General features: G+C 41.8%; 1 protein-coding gene across 3 annotated transcripts in view; it reads left to right on the top strand.

Annotated features, from left to right (window-relative positions):
* Nucleotides 1-23,932, top strand: part of sh3pxd2aa (SH3 and PX domains 2Aa) — a 282,467-nt gene that overhangs the window by 155,642 nt on the left and 102,893 nt on the right. For 2 of the 3 annotated variants that reach the window (XM_048608736.1, XM_048608735.1), the window contains one exon: nt 4,632-4,763. In XM_048608736.1, the coding sequence (XP_048464693.1) occupies nt 4,632-4,763 (132 nt within the window). Of the gene's footprint in view, nt 1-4,237; nt 4,327-4,631; nt 4,764-23,932 lie in introns of those variants that run through there. The other variant, XM_048608737.1, reaches the window with a different exon arrangement.

Below are 23,932 nucleotides of genomic sequence, written 5' to 3'. Positions count from 1 at the left end.
CACATTCAAAACTTTGTTGCCTGTTTCCAATTCAATCCCAGCCAAGAGCCCTCAAAATCTGTTATGAGTCTGGGATAGCGCATCATAAATTGAGGCTAGCTATTCCTGGAGTTGAAGCAAATGTTAAGAGTTTTTTTTAAAAGAATGCACCAAGTTTCTGCATTGAACGAAAAGTATTTATTGTAAGTAATTAGAATATAGCCACAAGAAAACAGAGGTAAAGATAAAACATTACAGAGTAAACTCCTTGCCCCTTCTAAACTCCTTCTTACAAAACACATACAGACAAAAAAATAGGGAAAATAGATTATTGGTGGAGGTAGATAAAGTGGAAAATCAATTCAATGGTCTTTGCTTCATGGTTCTGATGTTGAGAGGATCCTTCTTTGACTGGCCAGACGCTTTGTTGATAATGTGACTTTCTCTGAGTATTTCCACTGGCTTGTAGGAGTAATTGATTCACTTGGAAAATGTCTCTGATTTATCAACTCATAAGTTACTGCTGCAGGAAAGGTAACTGGTTTTATTTAAGTTTAAACTGAGTTTTTTTTAACTGAAGAGAACATCTGCACACCTCTCTCTGTCTGTCTGTCTCTCTGTCTGTCTCTCTGTCTCTCTCTCTCTCTGTCTGTCTCTGTCTTGGTACCTTGTTTTCAGCTCCAAGCTGCTCAGCCACCCAAGAATGAATCTCACAGTTGTTGACAAGAAAAAGGTCTCTATCATTGATAAATGTCAATCCGTTACAACAGGAACAAAAAGAAAGTTGCTGGAAAGGCTCAGCAGGTCTGGCAGCATCTGTGAAGGAAAAAACAGAGTTAATGTTTCAGGTCCAGTGACCCTTCTTCAGAACACTTTACAGCACCTGCAGTTCTTTTGGTTTTTATTTAGCCACTAATCCGTTGACCAGTTAACCTCTCGTTGCCATCAATTCATACCTTTAGCTCCAGATTATCTGTAATCTAAATTTCAGTTACTGTTTGTTCAAACAGTTGTTTTTTGCTGCCATGGATATCAGGTTATTTGCTTTCAAAACTGCAGCTACCATTTCAACCACTGGCTTTTAAAACAGTTCTTTCTCATTTCAGTCCCCAGATTCAGTATGATTATTGGAATGTTGTCAGGACCCATAGACTTTGCAATATCTAATGTCTTGAACTGTTTGTGATAACACCTGGAATGAATTGCATGGGTGGAAGAATGGCATCTTTGATGCTTGGGGATCTCAGGCAGAAGCGGAGATAGATCAGCTACTTGGCACTTCTGGCCAAAAGATGGATGCAACTATTTCTGCCTTGTCTTTTGCATCAATATGCTGGACTCCCTATCATTGAGGATGGAATATTTGTTAAGCCTCCACCTCCCATTAGTTGTTTATTTGTGCACCATCATTCCAGACTGTAGAGCCTAGATTTGATGTGTTGGTTGTGAGATCACTTAGCCATATTGGTCCCATATTTGGGATGTAAGTAGTTTTGTGTTATAGCTTCACCAGTTTGACACCTAATATTTAGGTATGTTTAACACTGCTACTTGCAAGCCCTTCTGCAATCTTCCTTGAACCAGAGTTGATCTCCTGGATTGATGATAATGAATGAATGGGAGCTATGTTGGATAATGAGGTTACAGATTGTGGTTGAATGCAATTCTGTTTCTTCTAATGGCCCATAGGACCTCATGGATACCCAATTTTGAGTAATTAGAACTATTTGAAATCTGACCCATTTAGCATGCTGATATTGCTACATATCGTAATGGAGTGTATTCTCACTTTGAGGGTGGGACTTCGTCTCGACAAAAACTGTGTGGTAGTCACTCCTACCAATACTGCTATGTATGGATGCATTTGCAACAGTGATATAGGTGAAGACAAAGTCAAGTAGATCTTTCCTTCTTGATTGTTTCTTCTTTACTTGCTGCAACCCAGCTTGCAACTGTGTCAGTTAGGATTTGGCCAGTTCAGTCAGAAACGGTAATATTGAACTACTGTTCAGGATGGACGTTGAAGTACCCCACTCATTCTATGTCTATGCCACCCTTAGTGCTTCCTCCAAGTGGTGTCAAACATGGATGAGTACTGATCCGTCATCTGAGGTTGGGGTGTGGAGACAATGATGAGGACTCTCAGGGCAACCTGATCCAGACTGTATATCACTGTCCTGAAACCTCTAGTATTGTGATGGCGATTTCTGCAACGTTGTCCTTAAGATATGATTCTGTGAGTATGAACACGTCCAGTTGTTGCTTGTCAAGTCTGTGAGACCGCTGTTCCAATTTTTGTACAAGTTCCCAGATTTTAGAAAGGAGGACTTTGCATGGTGACAGGATTGGGTTTATTGTTGTGATTTCAGCTGCCTAGGTTGATGCCGTGTGGACATCCAGTTTCATTCCTGTCTGTAGGCTTGTAACAGTTTGATACAACTGAGTGGCTTGCTAGGTAATTTTAGAGGGCAGGTAACAGTCAACCATATTGCTGTAGGTCTGGAGTCACATGTAGTTCAGACCAGGTAAGGACAGCAGATTTCCTTCCCTTAAATTCATTAGTGAACTAGCTGGGTTTGGTGACAGTTGACAGTGGTTACATTGTTGCCGTTAGGCTAGTTTGTAATCCAGTTTTGCCATACTGCCATGTACGGATACATCTGCAAAAGTTACATAGTTGATGGGTTGGTGGGGAGCTGTGGTGGGAATTGAACTCATGTAACTAGAATATTAGCCTGGTGTTCTGGATTATTAGCCTAGTGATACTACCACTACAATACCTCCCCTCTTGCCAGTGTGAATTGAGAGTGAGGGGGAGCAGTTCAAAACCTGTCAGTGTAAACTTGGGAAGAGAGTTTGCAAAAGGCTAGGGAAAGGTATAAACTGAGAAATTAGAGTGGAAGAAAGGTGATGGTATGAACTGGAGTGAGGCAATGGTGTTTTCATGTTTTTGACTACAGTAAGCAGTCAAACAGAGATAATTATTCACAATAACCAACCACAAGAGATAAGTGATGATTGCCTTAATTGTTGTTATGATCTTCCACATAATAATATTTGGAACTGGTTGATGCTTACATTGTGATAAACCAGGGCCTGAGTGCACTTCACTAGTTGCTGTAGGCTGATAGTCAAATCTCTTTCTTAATTGTTCATTTTCACCCATTTATGTCTTTCAAAAACTGAAGAAAAGATATTCTTGCTACTTTATAAGAAATGGATTTTTGACACCAAAACGCTATGGCAGTATAGGGTTAATTAGAATGCTTGAAAAGCAGCTGCTTTCTGCCTTGTTATGCTGTCAATAAGCGTGCAACAGCAAGCCCCATACAGTAGGAATAATTGTGTGGTTTATGATAGCTCTGTGTATCTCATTTGGTTTTGCTAATAAGAGCTTTTTCTTTCTTTTACCCTCACCCTAAAATGTGCCTCTCAGCAAAACAGACTGTATCTAGGAGTAGGCTGGCTGGCTGTAGAATTCACCAGCTGCTGACTGCCGGTGACTATCTGTGGTCCGTCATTGTTATACATGGTTGAACTGAACTGAAGCTGTTTATGTCACTGACTGAGTTCAGGCTAGGCTTTTAGGATAGAGTTGTCTTGGTGTCCCATATGTTGGACCCAGGGCTAGTTGTCTGATTAAGATTGCATTGGATTAAGGTGCATCAAAATGAGGGGAGGCGCTGCTTTTTTGCCGCATTAGAATGATGGCCAACGTTGGGATTTGTGGCTCTCTGGCTGGACTCCTGGGCTGGAAACTGTGGGCCGTGCCTGGTTTAATTGCTGTTCGTTGTTTGGAAAAGTAACTTTATACTGAGGGTGGGGTGTATGCACTGGAGCTGTCAGTGAAGATGTTACTGAAGTATGATCAAAGTAGAATGAGTTTGGGCAGTAATTGATATTCCATTAGGAGACAAGAGATGTTGTCTTTGCTGGGAAAGCCCAGCAGAGCCGAGAGCACCTCTGTTATTCCTGATTTTCGTGGAGCTTGTCAGCATTTGGAGTGCGTGGATTAGAGCCTGTTGGAACAGAGTAAAAGTGAAGGGCATACTAATGTAGATCATTTATTTAGAAATGACTTCAGGGAGTTGCACAAGAAAACAGATAATAAGATAACAAAGCTGGCAAATGTAACTTTTCCGTATCTGACTGTTATGTAAACAGCTCCCCTCCCTGATCCGTCCCACTCATGTGTTTCTATTTAAGGCTTTAAGAGCAGTCGATTGCCATTGGTGTTCTCATCCCCCACACTGCCTCTGGTCTCTCCTTGGCAGAGAGGGACAGGACAGGGTGTTTATTATTTTTAACTCTGTCTCTGTAGCGGCTGCTGGCAAACTCCCTGATTATGTGTGTGAGATGAAATTGAAAACTGTGGAAATGTTGGGCTTTATGGATCATCTTGTCTGGGATTAAAATTCCAAGAATGTTAAATTAAACGCAAATCTGAAGATTCAAATGTTACGCAGTGCAGCAGAGGGACTGAAAAGAAGATTCTATATGGCCAGATCTTTAGAAATATACTGTACACTGAGCTTAAGTTCTGATTGGTTGAGGGGTGCTAAAGATTCGGCCTATCGAATGTGGGATAGTCTGTCGCTCGCAAGGAGCCATGGCTGCAAGTTGGCTGACAGCTTGCTTTTTCCCTACTTCAGGTTCAGAAGCTGTGGCAGAGCCCATGGTTTTGGATCAGTACATGGTGGTCGCCAACTATGAAAAACAGGAGAACTCTGAGATCAGCCTAAAGGCAGGAGAAGTGGTGGATGTTATTGAAAAAAGCGAGAGTGGTAAGTAAGAGAAATAAGTTTTTAAAATCTTCCTTCTTTCTCTCCCTCTCCCAGACCAAGTACTGTACATTACTTCCATCTGTGTCTGCCTTTGGCTGAGTATGAGGAGCTCCCTGTTGCTTTGGGCTGAACGCCAAGATCTGCCTCTCTCTGTAGGAATGTCTGCGAATTCTATATAAATTAAGAATGCAAAAGTGCTGTAAACACAGTCTATATCACAATATTACCAAGTATATATTAGAGTGTAATCAGTGTTGATAGTTCCCTTCCATGAAATGCAAGGTTATTTTATATTTTTCCAGCCCCTTTCCTGTAAACATGTGGTTGCAGTTTGGAATTGATCCATTCTTTTCCTGAAAATTCCTATTACCATTTTTTTTCCCTTTGACATCGATATATCATTGTGGCTGTGCATTTGTGTGATAAAGCTGAACTGGATTTCTGCACTATGCAATCTGGATCTTATGTTTCTGTGCAGTTTCATGAAGTGTTTGTATATATGGAGAACTTGCTGTTGCAGTATTGGCTATTTTGCCTGCAATATTTAGATAGTGACCGGTACACGTACTATGTACTGCATTGTGCTGGTGTACAATGAAGTTGTTCTGAAAGAATCAGGTTCTATGTAGGACCTATGTAGACTACACTGGTCGCTGTCAGTTTCTCACTGTCCTTTACACAAGGCAACCTATGACTTCTACTCCATTTTTGTTAGTGATGTTAATGTTAATTATTTTAATAGTTTGTGAGTTCAAGTAAAAACTGTAATCGTGGGGTAAAACACTGCCCAAATTCTTGGAAAAACAGGGATCTCATTAAAAATGTTTTGATTTGCTGTTTGAACACTGTGCCCAAATGCAGCAAGATTATCTTTTTCTCAAATTTCAGTGGTAGCCAAATCTAACAGTGTGTTCAGTAACTAGGACATCCGATTCAGTGTATATAGTGACTGTGTGATCCATTTCAATGTTTACAGTAGCTTGTGATCCAGCACAGTATTTACAGTAACCGGGTAATCCAATACAATATACATAGTACTGGGTGACTCGGCACAGTACATGCAGTAACTAGATGATAACCTGGTGAGCTAGTATAGTGTATACAGTAACAAAGTGACCTAGCACAGTGTACATGGTAACTGGGTGATCCAGCATAGAGTGCATAGTCACTAGATGATCTGGATCCAGCATAGAGTGCATAGTCACTAGATGATCTGGCACAATGTGCACCCAGTTACCAATTGAACCCACCCAGTGTATACAGTAATTGGGTGATAGAGCACAATGTACATTGTAACCAGGTTCCCCAGCCTAGAGTGTACAGTAACTAGATGACCTAACGCAGTGTACAATGTGATAGAAAGTGTGTGATTTATAGAGTTTGGATTTTAACCTAGTGGCATATGGTTGCTGGTCTACTTTTGTAAAGGGGATTAACTTAGGTCAGTCCTTCCAGAACATGATTTTAAACCAGTATGAACCAGAGAGCAGATTACTGCAGGTCCTCCTGGAGTGTTGGTGGACATCTTTGATCTACAACAAGAGAAAGAAAGCATTGAAAGACATTAGTTTGCTTTTATGGGTTAGAATAAGCAAGGATTGATTTTAGCTTAGAAAAACATAAAGATTGGAAAGCATTTGGGCAGTTCAAAGGTGAATTGATGCAATTACATGGAGAACATATGGAGAGTGGACCTGCATGAGAAGAGCAGTTGTGGCAGAGGATATAAACTGGCAGCAGAGAGCTCTTTTAACTTGTTCATTACTGTCAGAGCTGAAGTGTGATGTCAGAGCAAAAGCGGCAGGATTTTAAAGGTTATTTCTTCCATATCTCTTTTGATTGGCCATGGGGTTTCAATCAGAAGATGTTATTACAGCTGAAGATTAAAGTTAAGAAATTTACTCCTAGAATATTTAACAGCCAAATCAATTAATTAAGTAGGATAGACATGGCTGGGCAGGCGATGCAATGAGGCTGTAGTCTTTTGGAAGCTAGTTGATGCAATGTGATCAACAGTGATCACATCTGCACCATGTGAACAATAACTGCATGATCAGTACAATGTACAGAGTGATTCAGTGATCCAGGGCAGTGTGAATATAGCCAGGTGAAGTAGTAAAGTGTGTATAGCAACCAGGTGATCCATTGCCGTGTGTACAGTAACCAGGTGATCTAGCACCATGTATGTAGTAGCATGTGATCCAGTCATATGTACAGTAACTGGTTAATCCAGCGCAGATGTATAATAATTGGGGGATCCAGCTCAATATGTATGATAACTGGGTGATCAAACCTAGTTTATACAGTAACCAGGTGATCCAGCATAATTTGTAAGGTAACTAGGTGATCAAGCCTAAGATGTACAGTAATCACATGATCCATTGTACTTTTTATAGTAACTAGACGATCCAGTACAACATGTACAGTAATCAGGTGATCCAGCACAGTTGGTACAGTGACTAGATGATCCAGCCTGGTATACGTGGTAACCAGGTGATCAAGTGCAGTGTGTACATAAATTATTGTGGATCTATACATGCTGCTTATTCATTAAATAATAGATTAAATTTAATTTATTATTTTTGCATTTTGTTATTAGCTTGTGACTTTACAAAAGTTTCATGTATTAAAGCACAAACTTTCTCTGGATGTATGCTGCTTTGTTAAATAATTACTATGCCAAAAGGATTCAAATAATTAATCCTCTGATCTTGTGGCAATTGAAGCCGGTTTACAACATGGTGCATTTTAACCATCCCTTTTTCTGCAGCTGCACAAGTATCATCTTTGTGTTTTTTTAATTCTTCCATGGGACGTGACTATGACTGTTGTCCATCCCTAATGTCCCCTGAACTGACTGTTTCAACCGTTTCAGAGGATCATTGAGAACCAAACACATTGCTATGGTTCTAGAGTCATGTGTAGGCCAGACTGGGTAAGGATGGCAGATTTCCTTTCCTAAACAACATCATTGAACCAGATGACATTACCACAGTATCACCATATCCCATTGGTCAGGAAAATAAGGTGGGGCTATACGCAGAATTCCTTCCTAGTACTCAGAACGAACAAGTGTGTGATCGTCCATTTTCAACCTAGAAAGGATAGAATAGACAACTTTGTAAATAGTGAGAAGTTAGAAACATTGAAAAAGTTACAAAGAGACTTTGTAATTGAGATACACCGAGAATTAACGTTAATTTTAAAGTCGAGATTGATATTTTTCATAATCCAAAGTTAGTAAGGGACGTAGACAAAGTTAGCATATCAAGTTAGTCACAGCTCAACCATGATCTCAAAGAATGGTCTCCTCCTATTCCCATGTTCTTATAACATATGAAGTAGGAGCAGATGCAGACCACTTGGCCCTCAAGCCTGCACCATCATTGGGTGAAAGATGATTGGTTAATCTGTTTGTGACTGCCATCTAACCCGTTAACCTTTGATTCCCTTGCCTATTAAGAATCTGTCGCCCTCCGCCTTAAAAATATTCTATGACCCTGCCTCCACTCCCCTCTATGACAGAGAATATTCAAAGTAAACCAGCCCTCTGAGAGAGAAACAAGTCTTCCTCATCGCTGTCCTAGGAGGGCGACCGCTAAACCTAAAACAGAATTCCCTAGTTATGGATCCGCCCACAAGAAAAACATCCTTTCTATGTCCACTTTGTCCAGACCATGTACTTTTCAATAAAATCACCTCTCACTCTTCCAAACTCCAGCGGAAACAAGCCTTGCCCTGTCCAACCTATTGTTGCAACCGTGGTGGGCTGAAATGTGCTGATAATCAAGCCCCACTATTCCTTGAGTTGCAGTACAAGTATAAATGTTTAACCTCATTTAGTCACCAAAATGACCAATTGTTTTTCTTTGGTACAGCTATCCAGAACAAAATACACTTTCACCAGGCTTCTTCAATAACTCAAAATTATCTGTTTACTATAACATAAAACCTATACATAAAACAAGTGGCAAAACAGATTAATATCTAAACTATAATCGATTAACAAAGAGGGAGAAAAAAAACACCTTTATCGACCAATGGTTTGCATAACCATCACTTCAGTTAAAAACATATCGTACTCACAATCCAGGGTCTAACCACTGACACTGAGGTTCCTCACATGGGACTGGTGTTTCCCGATAGGTCACAACACCTCGTGAAAGTAGTAGGGGGAGAGGGAATGCTGAAATGCCTATTCACGCTGTTCCAGACATGGGTGAGATTACTGAGGACAGGTTCATTTAGCCTAATCCTGACATTGTGAAAAACCCACATAGTAGGACTCCCATGTGGCCTGTGCAAAATGGGATAGATTTAAAACTGATCTGGCAGCTCAAAACTGGGCATCTATAAATTGCATTGGGCACCATTAACAGCAGCAGAATTACTACAATCTGAACTTCATGGCCTGACATATTGTACTGCACTACTGCTATCAAGCCAGAGCATCAGTGCTGGTTCAATGAAAAATGCAGGAATACATGCTAGTACAGAGCCAGGCGTACCTAAAAATGAGATGCCAACCTGATCAAGCTACAACACAGCACTACGTACAAGACGAACTTCCAAACCAGTGTACAGACCTAAACGATTCCTCAATCAATGGATCAGATCTAAGCTCTGCAGTCCTGACATATACAGTTATGAGCAATACAAGTGTATCCCTATCCTCAGTGATGGGGAGCCAACAATATCATGCAAAAGACAAATCTGAAGCATTTCCAATCATCTTCAGCCAGAACTGCTGAATGAATGATCCATTTTGGTCTATTCCTGAAGTCTTAACCATCACAAATGCCAGTCTTTAGCCAATTTGAATCAATCCTTATGATGTCAGCAAATGGATTCAAGGCATTGGATACTGCAAAGTGTATGGATCTGGGAACATTCCAGCAATAGTACAGAAAGACTTGTGCTCCAGAGCTAGCTGTGCCCTGAGCCAAATTGTTGCAGTATATCTACCACATTAGCATCTACCTAGCAAATGTTTTTGTACTGCCTGCAGAAAGCAGGAGATACCTAACATGACCAATTACCACCTCATCCACGTACTCTTGATTATTGATGAAGTGATGGAAGAGGTTGTCAGCAGTGCTATCAGGTGGCACTTGAAAAGGGACAACCTGCTCATTGACCCTCTGTTTGAGTTCTTCCAAGGCTACTCAACTCCTGACCTCATTACAGCCTTGGTCCAATCTCCACATGATATTAAGAATCAACTAAATACATTGTACATAGCAAAGACTATGGGCTGACAACATTCTGGGTGTAGTACTGAAGACTTATGTTTTAGATATAACCATGCCAAACTTACTTATCATCCCCTTCACATTTTCATCTGTATTGTTTAAATAGTGAACAGTTAGGGACCCAGCATTAATCCACATGGTACACCACTGGATACCGATCTGCAGTCTCACAAACAGTCTTCTACCACCACCCTCTATCTCCTACCACTAATCCAATTTTGGATCATCTTAGCAAGTTACCCTAGATCGCACATGCTTTTACCTTTTTTATCAGTCTCCCATGTCGGACCTTGTCAAAGCCTTTGCAGAAATCCATATGATGTGATTTCATTGAAATATATGTGATTGTGAAGGGATTTATAGGGTGCATACTGAGAGGATATTTCCTTTGGTGGGGGAAGACTAAACTAGAGAATATAGTTTAAGAATGAGATCTCCCTTTTAAGATGGAAATGAGAAGATATTTTTTCTCAGAAGATTGTCTGAAATTCTCTTCCTCAGAAAGTGGTTCAGGCTGTTTCTTTGAGTTTAATCAAGCAGAGTTTGATGGATTTTTTGTTAGGCAAAGGGAGTCAAGGACTATGGGGAGCAGATGGAAAAGTGGTGCTGAGACCTCAAGCAGATAGGCCAAAATCTCAATAAGTGATGGAGCAGGCTCAAAGGGTTGAATGGCTATAATTCTGCACCTAAATCCTTTGTTCCTATAATTTGGAATGTTGCTCAGATATGTCATGTCCATAAAGAACAGGGTAAATCCAGTCTGGCCACTTACTGCCCCATCAGTCTATTTTCAATTGTCAGCAACATAGTGGAAGGTATCATTGACAGTGATGTCTAATATCCTGCTCACCGATGCTCCTTTTAGGTTCCACTGACAACTGATTTCTGACCCCTTATTGCAACCTCTATTCACACACGGAGAGAAAAGCTGATTTCCAGAGGTAAGGTGAGAGTGACTGCCCTTGTCATAAAGTTAGCATTTGACAGAGTAAAGTATGAAGAAGCTACAGTAAAATTGAATTAAATGGGAATTAGAGGAAACTCTCCTCTCATAAAAAAAATCTTCATTGTAGAGATGTGATTGTTGGAGGCCAAACATCTCAGCCCCAGACCATTTTTGCAGAAGGTCCGCAGGTTAATGTCCTGAGCCCGTATATCTTCAATTACTTCATCACTGACCTATCTTCCTTAAGACCATAAGACATAGGAACAGTAGTCGGCCATTAGGACCATTGAAGCTCCTTTGCCATTCAATGAGATAATGTCTGATCTGAAAATGATCATCTTCCATGATTAGAATGTCAAAAGTAAGGAAGTTCATTGATAATTACAGTCTGTTCACAACCTCTCAGATGCAGCAAGACCTGGACACCATTAAAGCTTGGGCTTATAAGTGCCAAGTAACATCCACATAAGTGCCAATGACTATCTCAAAAAAGATAGAATCTGAATATCTCCTCTTGACATACAGTGGCATTACCATTACTGTATTTCTACCATCGACATCCTTGGAGTCATCATTGACCAGTAACTTAACTGGACCAGCTATATAAATACTGCAAGTACAAGAGTAACTCAGAGGCTGGAAATATTGTGGTGAATAACTCACCTTCTGAGCCCCCAGAGGCAGTTTACCATGCAATGAGACCACAAGCCAAGAGTTTGATGAAATACCGTCCACTTTCCTGGTTATATCCAGCTCATGACAACCAAAACAGAGAAGCCTGCTTGATGTGCAAACTGTCATTCACCTTAAACATTCACTCCCTTCACAGCAGCACACCATGATTGTTGCAGATACCATCTACAAGATTCATTACGGCAGTTTGCGAGGCTCCACAACAGCATCTTCCAAACCTGTGGCTTCTACCGTCTAGAAAAACCAGAACAACAAAAGCATACTGAATATCACCATCCTCAAATTCTGCTCCAAGTCACATACCGTCCTGACTTCTTTCACTTTGCTGTGTCAAAATCATGTATTGTGCGTTATGAGATTATTATAAAATCATGTATTATCATATATATATGAGCACACCTACACCACACAAACTGCAGTGATTCAAGAAGGTAGCTCTCCACGTCTCAAGGCCAATTTTACAGCATCAAATACTGGCCATGCCAGTACAGACATCCCGTGAAAGGATCTATAAAAAAAAACTTAGGATTGTATGTCACTGGTAGGGCTTATTTCAATTGGTGGTGCTACTGTGGGCCGAATGCCTTTTTTCTATTTTACAATTTAAGTTAAAAGTTTGCATACTGCTGGAAAAGAAATCAAGGGGAAAAATGTAAATATTGTTTGCATTGCGAGTTGTTATGATCTGGAATATTGTGACTGAAAGAATGACAGAAGATGCTGGGGTTAGACAAACAGTGAAAGCAGGGGTCTGACTAATTGGATAGCTCTAATAAAAAGACCATAAGATCATAAGACAGAGGAGCAGAATTAGACCATTCAGCCAATTGAGTCTCCTGCATTATTCACTCATGGCTGAAATGTTTCTAACCCCATTCTCCTGCCTTCTCCCATAAACCTTGATCCCCTTACCAATCAAGAACCCATCTTTCTCTATCTTAAATAGACTTAAAGACTTGGTCTCTACAGAGTAATCACCGTCTGGCTGGAAGGAAGTCTTACTCTTTTTAGTTCTAAAGTTGTGTGCCTTCACTACCTTGGTCATAGTCTCTTCTAGTGGAAACATCTTCTCCACGTCCACTCTATCCAAATCTCTCCAGATTCTGTAAGTTTCAATGAGATCCCCCCCCCGATCCTTCTAAATTCCATTGAACACTGACCGAGAATCCTTAACCACTCCCCATATGACAAACCCTTCATCCCGGAATCATTCTTGTAACCTTGTCCGGATCCCCTCCAAGGCCAGCATGACCTTCTTTAGATATGGGGCCCAAAACGTGTCTCAATCTTCCAAATGTGGTCTGACCAGAGCAATATACAGCCTCAGCAATACATCTCTGCTCTTGTATACTAATTCTCTTGAAATGAATGCTGACATTGCATCTGGCTTCCTAACTGCGATGAACTTGCATGTTTACCTTAATAAAATCCTGAACTAGGACTCCAAAATCCCTTGGTACTTCATGTTTACAAAGCCTTTCCCTATTTAGAAAATAGTCTACTCCTCTATCCTTCCTACCAAAGTGCATAACCTCACACTTTCCCACATTGTATTCCATCTCCCACTTCTTTATCCACTCTCCTAGCCTGCCCAAGTCCTTCTACAGCCTCCTCGTTTCCTCGACACTAGTTGTCCCTCCAGCTTTCCTTGTGTCATCTGCAAATTTAGCGACAATGACAATTTTGCCCTCAATTCCTTTGTCCAGATTGTTAATGTATAACATGAATAGTTGAAGTTCCAACACTGACCTCTGTGGAACTCCACTAGTCACAGGCTGTCATCTTGAAAAAGTCTTCTTTAACCCTGCTATCTGCCTTCTGCCAGTCAGCCAATCCTCTAACCATGTCAGTATCTTGCCCCTAACACCATAGGCTCTTATCTTATTTAGCAGCTGCCTCTATGACACCTTGTCAAATCCAAATAGATCACGTCCACTGATTCTCCTTTGTCGAATTGCTTGTTACCTCTTCAAAGAATTTCAGACACGAGGACAATGAATCAAATGTCATCTTGTTGTGCAAGAAAATTCTGCATTTTTCTGATGAAGAAACTGTCAGTATAAAAAGAATATTTTCAAATTTTAGACTGCAGCAAATGAAATGGAATCAAAAATGCTGGGTCTGGACTTCTGATGTAAATTTGAATATATATACCAACATCTTGTGAATACCATGAGGCAAATCACAAAGGAGCATCTAACCACATTTCAAACATCACCAACAAAGTAACCAAAAAAAAAAAACCCCAAAGAACTGCACGTGCTGGAAATCAGAAACACAAACAGAAATTACTGGAAAAACTCCTCATCAGATCTAGCAACATCTGTGGAGAGAAAACAGAGTTAATGTTTCGGGTCCAGTGACCTTTCTTCAGAACTGATTGTAGTTAGGAAAAGGTTGATATATCTGCTGAAGATGGTGTCGGGAGGAGTAAATGATAGGTGTGAGATGGAGCCCGGAGAGAGAATCATTGAATCCCCACAGTGTGGAAACATGCCATTCAGCCCATCGGGTCCACACTGACCCTCCGAACAGCATCCCGCCCAGATCCACCCACCCCTACCCTATCCCTGCAACCCTGCATTTCCCGTGGCTAATCCACCTAGCCTGCATATCTCTGGACACTATGGGACAATTTAGCATGGCCAATCCACCTAACTTGCACATCTTTGGACCGTGGGAGGAAACCCACGTAGACACGGGGAGAATGTGTATACTCCACACAGACAGTCACCCGAAGGTGAAATCAAACTTGGATCCCTGGCGCTGTGAGGCAGCAGTGCTAACCACTGAGCCATCGTGCTGCCCCATGTGATAAGGCCTGGTGTGTGAGGATTTGTGTGAGGACATGGGAGAAGGTGCTCAGGCCCTAAAATTATTGAACTTGATATTGAGCCCTGGAGGCTGCGGAGTCCCAAGAGGAAAATGAGATACTGTTCTTCCGACTTATGCTGAGCTTCACTGTCACAAGCTTGCTGCAATGCTCCAGCAATGTTGGCCAGGGTAGTGTGTTCAAGTGGCAGGCAACAGGAAGTTCAGGGTCATTTTTGCAGACAGAAAATAGGTGTTCTGTAAAGTGGCCATCCAATCTGCAATTTGTCTCCCCAGTATATAGACCATAACGTGAGCAGTGAATACAGATTGAGTGAAGTGCAGGCAAATCGCTGCTTCACCTGGAAGTTATATCTGGTGCCTTGGATAGTGAAGAGAGAAGAAGTAAAAGGGCATGCGTTACACCTTCTGCAATTGCAAGGGAAGGTGCCATGGGGGTGTGGGGAGTTGTTGGGAGTGGACAAGGAGTGGACCAAGGTATCCTGGAGGGAATGGTTCCTGTGGAAGTCTGATAAGGGAAGGGAGGGGAATATGTGTCTGTTGGAGGCATCCCACTGGAGATGATGGAAATAGTGACTAATGATCTTTGGATGTGGATGCTGGTGGGGTGGTAATTGAGGACCAGGGGGACCCTAATGCTGTTGTAGAAGAGAAGGGATGATGGTGGAATGTGGGAGAAGGTTCAAACTTGACTGAGGGCCTTGACAACCATGATAGTGGGGAATCCTTGATTGAGGAAGAATGTGGACATTTTGCGGCCCACTTATTGAAGCTGGCATCATCAGAACAGATGCGATGGAGACAGAGAAACTGGGAGAATGGAATAGACCCATTACAGGAAGCAGGGTGTGAGGATTTATAGTTGTGGTAACTGTCGGACTTGCTGGGTTTGTAGTGGATATTGGTTGCTGGTCTATCCCCAGAAATGGAACAGAGGTATCAAGAAAGGAAAGGGAGGAATCAGAGATGGACCAGGTGAAGGTGAGAGCAGGGTGTAAATTGGAAGTGAAAGTGATAATCCTTTCCAATTCCAGACGAGGGAGAGAAGTAGCACTGATGATGTCATCGATGTGTTCGGGAGAGTTGTGGATGGGGGTTGGAGAAGGACAGGAACAAAGAATGTTCCATGTACCCCACAAAGAGACAGGCATAGCTGGGTCCCATCTGGGTACCCATGGCCAGATCCTTGGCATGAAGAAAGTGAGAGGAATTAGAGGAGACGTTGTTCAAAGTGAGGATGAGCTTGGCCAGTTGGAGGAGGGTGGTGGAGGATTGGGAGAGTTCAAGCCTTTTTTCCGGGAAGAAGCAGAGAGGCCTGAAACCATCCTGCTGGGAGATACACATGTAAAAGGACTCAACATCCATGGTGCAAAGGAGGTAGCTGGAGCCCACAAACTGGACGTTCTGAAATTGACGTAAAGCATCAGAAGAATCGCAGATTTAAGTGAGAAGCGATTGGCTAAGGGGAGAAAAGAATAGAGTTTGAGGTAGGAAGCGATGAATTCGGTGGTACAGGAGCATGTAGAAACCATAGGTATGCCCAGGCATGGATTTTGGGAAGGAGGTAGAAGCAGCCGGTGCGGGGTCGGTGGACTATGAGCTTGGAAGCAGTGGGGGTGAATCCCACCCGTCTTAGCTAGGAAAAGATTTCAAAATCAGTTCTGAAGAAGGGTCACTGGACCCAAAACATTATTTTGCTTTTTTTTTCAGAAATGCTGCCAGGCCTGCTAAGTTTTTCCAGCAATTTCTGTTTTTGTTTATTACCAACAAAGTGTTGGTTACAGCAAATAACTCAACTGAGAATAATAACTGGGAGTGAATGATCACAGCAGAGATCAGAAGCTTAAAGCAGCATCATTTGTTTTGAAGCAATTTTGCATAGCAACAGACATAATAGAAACCTAGTGAGGCCTCACTGTGATGTCGGTCGCTTGCTGCCGCAGAGCAGGATGTTATTTGAAGAGCAAACACACAAAACTCAGCTGCTCTGGTAGTATCTGGAGAGGGAAACTGAGTTAACATTTTAAGTACAGCATGACTTCTTCAGGACTTAAAGGGGTTGGAATTTTATGTTCTAGAAGCCCAGTGAAGAAGACAATAAGGTTGTTAATGGTAGTGCAAGAGAAAGAGAAATTTAAAATGGTTGTGAATTGAGGTGTGAAAGAGAAGGAATGTGACCTCTGTACTGAGAGCAAGGTAAACAAGTCAAGGTTGGGCATGGGGTGGAGTGGTGTTGGAGAGAATGTAAGAAAAAAATGGAGAACAGACATCATATGGTCAGGCTCTGGAATGATCATGTTCAAAATTGAGTCCTAGAGACTGTAAAGTGCATATGTGTGAAATAACCCTTTGTTTACACGTGGAAAGTCCTTGATACTTATTCAGTTCCACAGAACCAGCTCTCAGAGTGAGCAGAACTTCATGTTTATATCCGTCAGCCAGGGCTCCCTAATTAGACCAGATTAAGGGAACTCAAATTCTATGATGTCCACAAGGTTGACCTTGTTACAGTCACTACAAGTGGAAAGTGAGGTGTTGTTTCTTGAGCTTGTGTGGTGCTTCATTGAAACATTGCAGTAGGCCCAGGTCAGAAATGTCAGTTAGAGAGTAAGGTGATTTATTGAAATGGCAATCAACTTGAATATCAGGGTCAATCCTATGGAGAGAATGGAAGTATTCTGGACAGTGGTTATCCAATCTGCATTTGGTCTCATCACTGTGAAGTCGACTGCATTGCGAGCAGCGATTACAGTGGACTAGATTGAAAGATGTACAAATAAAATGCTGCCTCTCCTTGAAAAGGTTAACTCTGTTTCTCACTCAACAGTTGCTGCCAGACCGGCAGAGTTTTTCCACTACTTTCTGTGTTTATTTCATATTCCCAACATCTGCAATATTTTCCTTTGATGTGAGATGAGGAGAAAGCTTAACATGTTCCTCTACAAAATGTGTGTATATTAGTTATCGTATGCCATTTCGTTATATGTAGGCAGGTCTGTGTATAGCAATTCCTGCATTTCAAAGTAGTCATTGCTACATAATGTGCTTCAGAAGTGGATAGTGTTTTGTGAATTCAGATCCTCCTTCCTTTTTTAAACTGGAGGGAAAAATATACATGCCTGGTAGAGAAGTCTAAAAGGAGAAATTTTCACAGCTGGGTTACAAATCTTCCATATTCAGTAAATAGACTGATAACTTCACCTAATGTACACTTGTTTCTCCCTATCTGCTTTGCTCTTTGCAGAAAGAATGAAAATACTATTCCCTTAGATTGCCAGCTTTCCCCATGCCTCATTTAGTGGGTTCATGAACTGATGTATTTCCCATGACTGCAATTTAAGAGGCCGAGTCAGACTGACCACACCTTTATGCTGAGCTGTTAAATGCTTTTAGTAACTGAATAGAGCTTTTAAGGTCAGGTATTCATCCAAATTTGCAATGTATTTCCCTGAAGCACCTTTAATTTAGGGAACTTTAGCACTTGGCCTTTTGCTCCTAAATGATCACCACATAATGAGGTTGAGAGTGAGATGAATATCTATTACTGTGTCTGCACCAGATATCTTCACAACAGCATTTTACAATCTTTAAAACAGTGCTTCAACAAGCCCGCTTTCACCAGCATCATCACCACTATTACGTGGGTTACAGTCTTTAAGCAGCAATTTTATGATTCATTAGGACGTCCTAGTCATTGGGATCAAATTCTGTAGTTGACAAAGTACAGGACTACCTGACTATGTTACTTAAATGTTAACCATAGATCTGTTAATATTTAAAGCTATTGCTATGACCAAAGACATGAGGTGTGGAACAGCCCTGGATGTGTCAATGACATCCTACAGGAACAGCATATGATATGGTAGTCAGGTTGTTGTGTTTAGTAGTCTTGTGCAAAATCATGACACTGATGTATGCATTGCCATGTCCTGGTAACCATGCATGTGCAACCTGTGGGGTGACTGACTATAGATGTAAACAGTGAGGTGATGGGCTGCATGTCTTGTAATTACCTCATGGTACTAGTTTCTCTTGAGTATTACTTCTATGTTCCTGACCACACAGTAAGAACAATTCCAAACAGGACTCTGTAAAGAAGTACCCCCTGGAAAGTAATTGCAGTTCAGTTAAACAGCCCATAAACCAACACATTCAGTCTCATCTGTTTTTGTTTTTTCCTTAACTAGAGATTTTTTTATTGGTAAATTCTTTGTGCATAATGCCAGGAACCAAGCAGAGTACATATGAACACAATTGTAAATAATGCAAGGAGCCCCAAAGATGGTGCATACAAAAATTTCAGGGCCAAAAATTTATGTATGTTTACATATGCCTGCTGCTGCCAATTTTCTTGCAGTGCAGAGCATTTCCATAGACTCCAGTATGGTGTCTTAACCATGCTCATCATTGATGAACTGGGCATCAGCATAGATATTTGGGAGTGAAATCAGCATCATTTGGAGACATTTCCCTTCAACATTTTGCCCTCCTGACACCAAACACATTTCAGTAACTGATACATCACTGTTGATCTTGGGGCTCTGACCCAAAACATGTTGCCTTCAAATAGTTTACATGACATTTCAATCCCAGGAAGTTTAAAACTGTTGGAGAAAGGGTTTTGTGTCACAGTACTAGTGTTCCTACCTCTGTGTCAGAAGGTTCAGGTTCAAATCCCATCTGTTCTGGAGATGTGTCAAAGCATGTCAAACAAGTCATTAAAAATACTTTAGAGGTATAGCATTTTGCAGCTTGGAGGAATCCATCTGGTGCATTGTGTTATGTCATCTCTTTGTCACAATTGTCTAAAACTAAAGAAACCGATTCAGAAAACCATCAGAGTCCTTTTCCTTCTGGTTTCATAAAAGTTATCACTGTGTTAGCAGTTTTTGACATTTATTTACAGAAAGAGTCTGTGTGGACAGACCACCTAGATAGTCAATGCCATCAACAAGCTGGGAAATTTATTCCACTTTATGCTTCTGGACACCGTGAAACATTGCACAAGTGAATTCTCTTATGGTCCTTTAATTGGATAAATACTTGAAAGGAAGAACTTTGCAAGACTATGTAGAAATAGCAGGGAAGTGTGACTAATTGGATAGATTTTTGCAAAAATTGGCATAGGCATCATGAACCAATGGTCTCCTTGCCATAAAATTCTATGATTATGACTATTGGCCTTTCTTTAATTGGTAAACTATTGGCAAAGTCTTCCTAAGTAGTTACAGAAATAAGATTTCATCAAGGCCAGCTTTATAGATGAAGGGAAGCTTTTAGGTGAAGACCAGTGCAGAATATTTGTTTAATTTGAGGGGTGACCATATAGATGTTTATAAAATCATGATCATTATAAAATCATAGATAACGTGAATAGCAAGGGTCTTTTCCCTAGGGTGGGGAGTTCAAAATTAGGGGGCATATTTTTAAGGTGAGAAGAGAATGTTTTAAAAAGGACATGAGGGGCAACTTTTTTACACAGAGAGTGGTTCTTGTGTAGAATGAACTGCCAAAGGAAGCAGGTACAGTTACAACATTTAAAATAAGTGTGGATAAATACATGAATAGGAAAAGTTTAGAGGGATTTGGACCAAACACATGCAAGTGGAACTAGTTCGGTTTGGGAACATGGTTGGCTTGGACTATTTGAACCAAGGTTCTGTTTCCATGCTGTATGATTCTATGACTGTATAATTATCTGTCATTTCCCTGTTCCCCATTATTGATTGTCTGTTACCATCCTGCAAGGTCCCACACTTGGTTCAGGTGCTTTCTTTTTATATACCTGTAGATGCTCTTGCTGTTTAGTTTTATATTTTTTGACAATCTACTTATGTAATCAATTTGTCCCTCTGTATTAACTTATAGTGAACTGAGAGCTTGGATTAATACATATAACTATGATGCTACAGCTATTGCGGAGACTTGGTTGAGAGAGGGACAAGGCTGGCAGCTTAACGTTCCGGGATTTAGATGTTTCATGTTAGAAAGAGGAATGTAAAAGAGGCTGGGGAATCATGTTGCTGAGAATATTGCAGCCATACTGAAAGAGGACACCTTTGGAGGCTCATCCAGCGCAGCCATATGGGTAGAGTTCAGGAATAGGAAAGGTGCAGTTACTTCGATGGGATTGTACTGTAGGCCTCCCAACAACCAGCAGATGATAGAGAAACACATATGTGAACAAATAATGGAAAAATTTTAAAACAACAGCGTTGTTGTGGTGGATGGTTTTAACTACCCCTATAGTGACTGGAATTCCCTTGGATGGGGTGTGAAATTTGTTAGGTGTGTCCATTTGTTCAGCGGCGGGAGTCGGGAGAAAGCGCGAGGGAATTGCCGGGAAGGTAAAATCATATATTATGGCAGTGGCTAAACCCGAAACACTACACGTGTAATGTCTCCCACTCACCCTCCTCCTCTAACCAAAAATAAGACTCTGTGTGGAGGGTCAATAAGCACAACGATTTCCTCTGAGTCGGGAGAGAGTACGAGGGACTGCTGGAAAGATAAGCGGTGAGTATAATAACTTACAGTTAGTGCTTCGGGGCCTTCATTTTTGGTGGCGGAGGAGGAGGAGACCGGGAGTGAGAGCACAAGAATGGTGTCTCCCACCCTTCCACCTCCTCTAACCAAAGAATAAAAGGGTGAGTAAGTTATCCTCTACTTTTTACAAATCTTTCGGGGAAGTTTAAATTTAGAGGGGATGGCAGTCAGGGCAGTGCAATGTTCCTCCTGCAGGATGTGGGAGGTAAGAGTCAACAGTAGTGACTCTGCTGACTTCACCTGTGGGAAGTGCACCCAGCTCCAGCTCCTCAAAGACTGCGTTAGGGAGCTGGAGCTGGATGAACACAGGATCATTTGGGAAGCTGAGATGGTGATAGAAATGAGCTACAGGGACATAGTTACCCCGAAGAATAAAGGCAGTTGGGTGACAGTAAGGAAAGGGAAGGAAACAGTCAGTGCAGGGATCCCCTGTGATTGTTCCCCTCAACAGTAAGTATACTGTTTAGAATACTGTTGCAGGGGTGGGGGGGAGCTACCAGGGGTAAGCCACAGGGACCAGGTCTCTGGTACAGGGTTTGGCTCTGTGGCTCAGAAGAGAAGGGGGGAGAATTGGAGACCAATTGTAGTGGGGGCTTCAATAATTGGAGGCACAGACAAGCAGTTCTGTGAACGCGAACGAGAATGGTATGTTGCCTCCCGGTGCCAGGGTCTGTGACAATCCGCGTTTCGGATTGTGTCTTCAAGATCCTTAAGGTGGAGGGTGAGCAACCAGCAGTCGTGGTACACATTGTTACCAATGACGTAGGTAGAAAAAGGACTGAGAATGTGAAAAATGAGTACAGGGAGTTAGGTTGGAAGCTGAAGTCCAGGACAATAGGGTAGTTATCTCTGGATTACTACCAGTGCCACGTGATAACAAGGTAAGAAATAGGGAGGGAGTGCAGCTAAACAAGTGGTTACAGGGCTGGTGTAGGAGGGAGGGCTTCCATTATGTGGATAATTGGAGCACGTTCTGGGGAAGGTGGGACCTGTACAGTAAGGACGGGTTACACCTGAACCGGAAGAACACAAATATAATGGGAGGGAGGTTTGCTTGAGCTATACAGGATGGTTTAAACTAGATTGGCAGGGTGTGGGGAACCAGATTTGTAATTCAGAGTATGAGGTATTCAGCCTTCCAACAGACACAACAGGGAGTGAGGTTGTTAGTAAAGAAATGCGGTCGATGGAGCGTAATTTTGGGCACAGGGATGGTTTGAAGTGTGTATACTTCAATGCTAGAAGTATCAGAAATAAGGCGGATGAATTTAGAGCATGGGTCAGTACTTGGAACTACGATGTTGTGGCCATTACAGAAACTTGGGTAACTCAGGGGCAGGAATGGTTGTTGGAAGTTCCGGGATTTAGATGCTTTAAAAGAAATAGGGAGGGTGGTAAAAGAGGCAGGGGAGTGGCATTGCTAGTCAGGGCTAGTATAGCAGCTACTGAAAGGCAGTTCGAGAATGATATGTCTACAGAGTCAGTTTGGGTTGAGGTCAGGAACAAGAAAGGAGCAGTCACTTTGGGGGTTTTTTACAGACCCGCTAATAGTTGCGGAGAAGTGGAGGAGCGGATTGGGAGGCAGATACTGGAAAGGTGCAGAAGTCACAGGGTTGTAGTCATGGGTGACTTCAACTTTCCAAATATTGATTGGAAACTTTTTAGTTGTAATAGTTTAGATGGAGCGGATTTTGTCCATTGCGTTCAGGAAGGATTCCTGACACAGTATGTAGATAGACCAACGCGAGGAGAGGCCACTTTGGATTTGGTGCTTGGCAATGAACTGGGCCAAGTGTTAGACCTGTTGGTAGGAGAGCATTTTGGCGGTAGCGATCATAACTCTGTTACTTTTACAAAGTCATGGAAAAGGATAGGTACATACAGTAGGGTAAGGTTTATAATTGGGGGAAGGGTAATTATAATTCTGTTAGGCAAGAACTGGGTAACATAAAATGGGAACAGATGCTGTCAGGGAAGAGCACTATAGAAATGTGGAGATTGTTTAAGGAATGCATACTGCGTGTGCTCGATATGTTTGTCCCTAGCAGGCAGGGAAGATGCGGTCGAGTGAGGGAGCCTTGGTTCTCAAGAGAGGTTGAACGACTAGTTAACAGGAGAAAGGACGCTTATATAAGGTTTAGGAAACAAGAATCGGAAAAGACTCTAGCGAGATACAAGTTAGCCAGGAAGGAGCTGAAGAAAGGGCTTAGGAGAGCTATAAGGGAGCATGAGAAAACCTTGGAAGATAGGATCAAGGAACACCCCAAGGCTTTTTACATGTACGTGAGGAATAAGAGAATGACCAAAGAAAGGGTAGGGCTGATCAAGGATTGTAAAGGGAATTTGTGCACGGAGCTTAAAGAGATAGGAGAGGCCCTTAATGAATACTTTTCTTCAGTATTCACAGCTGAGAGGGACCTAGATGTAGGGGACGACAGTGTGAAACAGGCTGGTAGGCTAGTGGATGTGGATGTTAGTAAGGAAGATGTACTAGGAATTTTGAGGAACTTGAAGATAGATAAGTCCTCTGGGCCTGATGGGATTTATCCAAAGATTCTATGGGAAGCGAGGGAAGAGATCGCAGGGCCTTTGGCGATGATCTTTTCATCTTCACTGTCTACGGGTATAGTGCCGGAAGGTTGGAGAGTGGCAAACGTCATTCCCTTGTTCAAAAAAGGGAATAGGGATAACCCCGGAAATTACAGGTCAGTTAGTCTTTCTTCAGTGGTGGGCAAATTGTTGGAAAGGGCTCTGAGAGATAGGATTTACGATCACTTGGATAGGCACAGTTTGATTAGTGATAGTCAGCATGGATTTGTGAGGGTAGATCATGCCTCACAAACCTTATTGAATTCTTTGAAGAGGTGACCAAACATGTGGATGAAGGTAGAGCAGTGGAT

This window comes from Rhincodon typus, chromosome 20, assembly GCF_021869965.1.
Source record: "Rhincodon typus isolate 14 chromosome 20, sRhiTyp1.1, whole genome shotgun sequence".
NCBI lineage: Eukaryota > Metazoa > Chordata > Chondrichthyes > Orectolobiformes > Rhincodontidae > Rhincodon > Rhincodon typus.
Note: the sequence above shows the minus strand (reverse complement) of the source record. Positions and strands in the feature narration are given on the sequence as shown.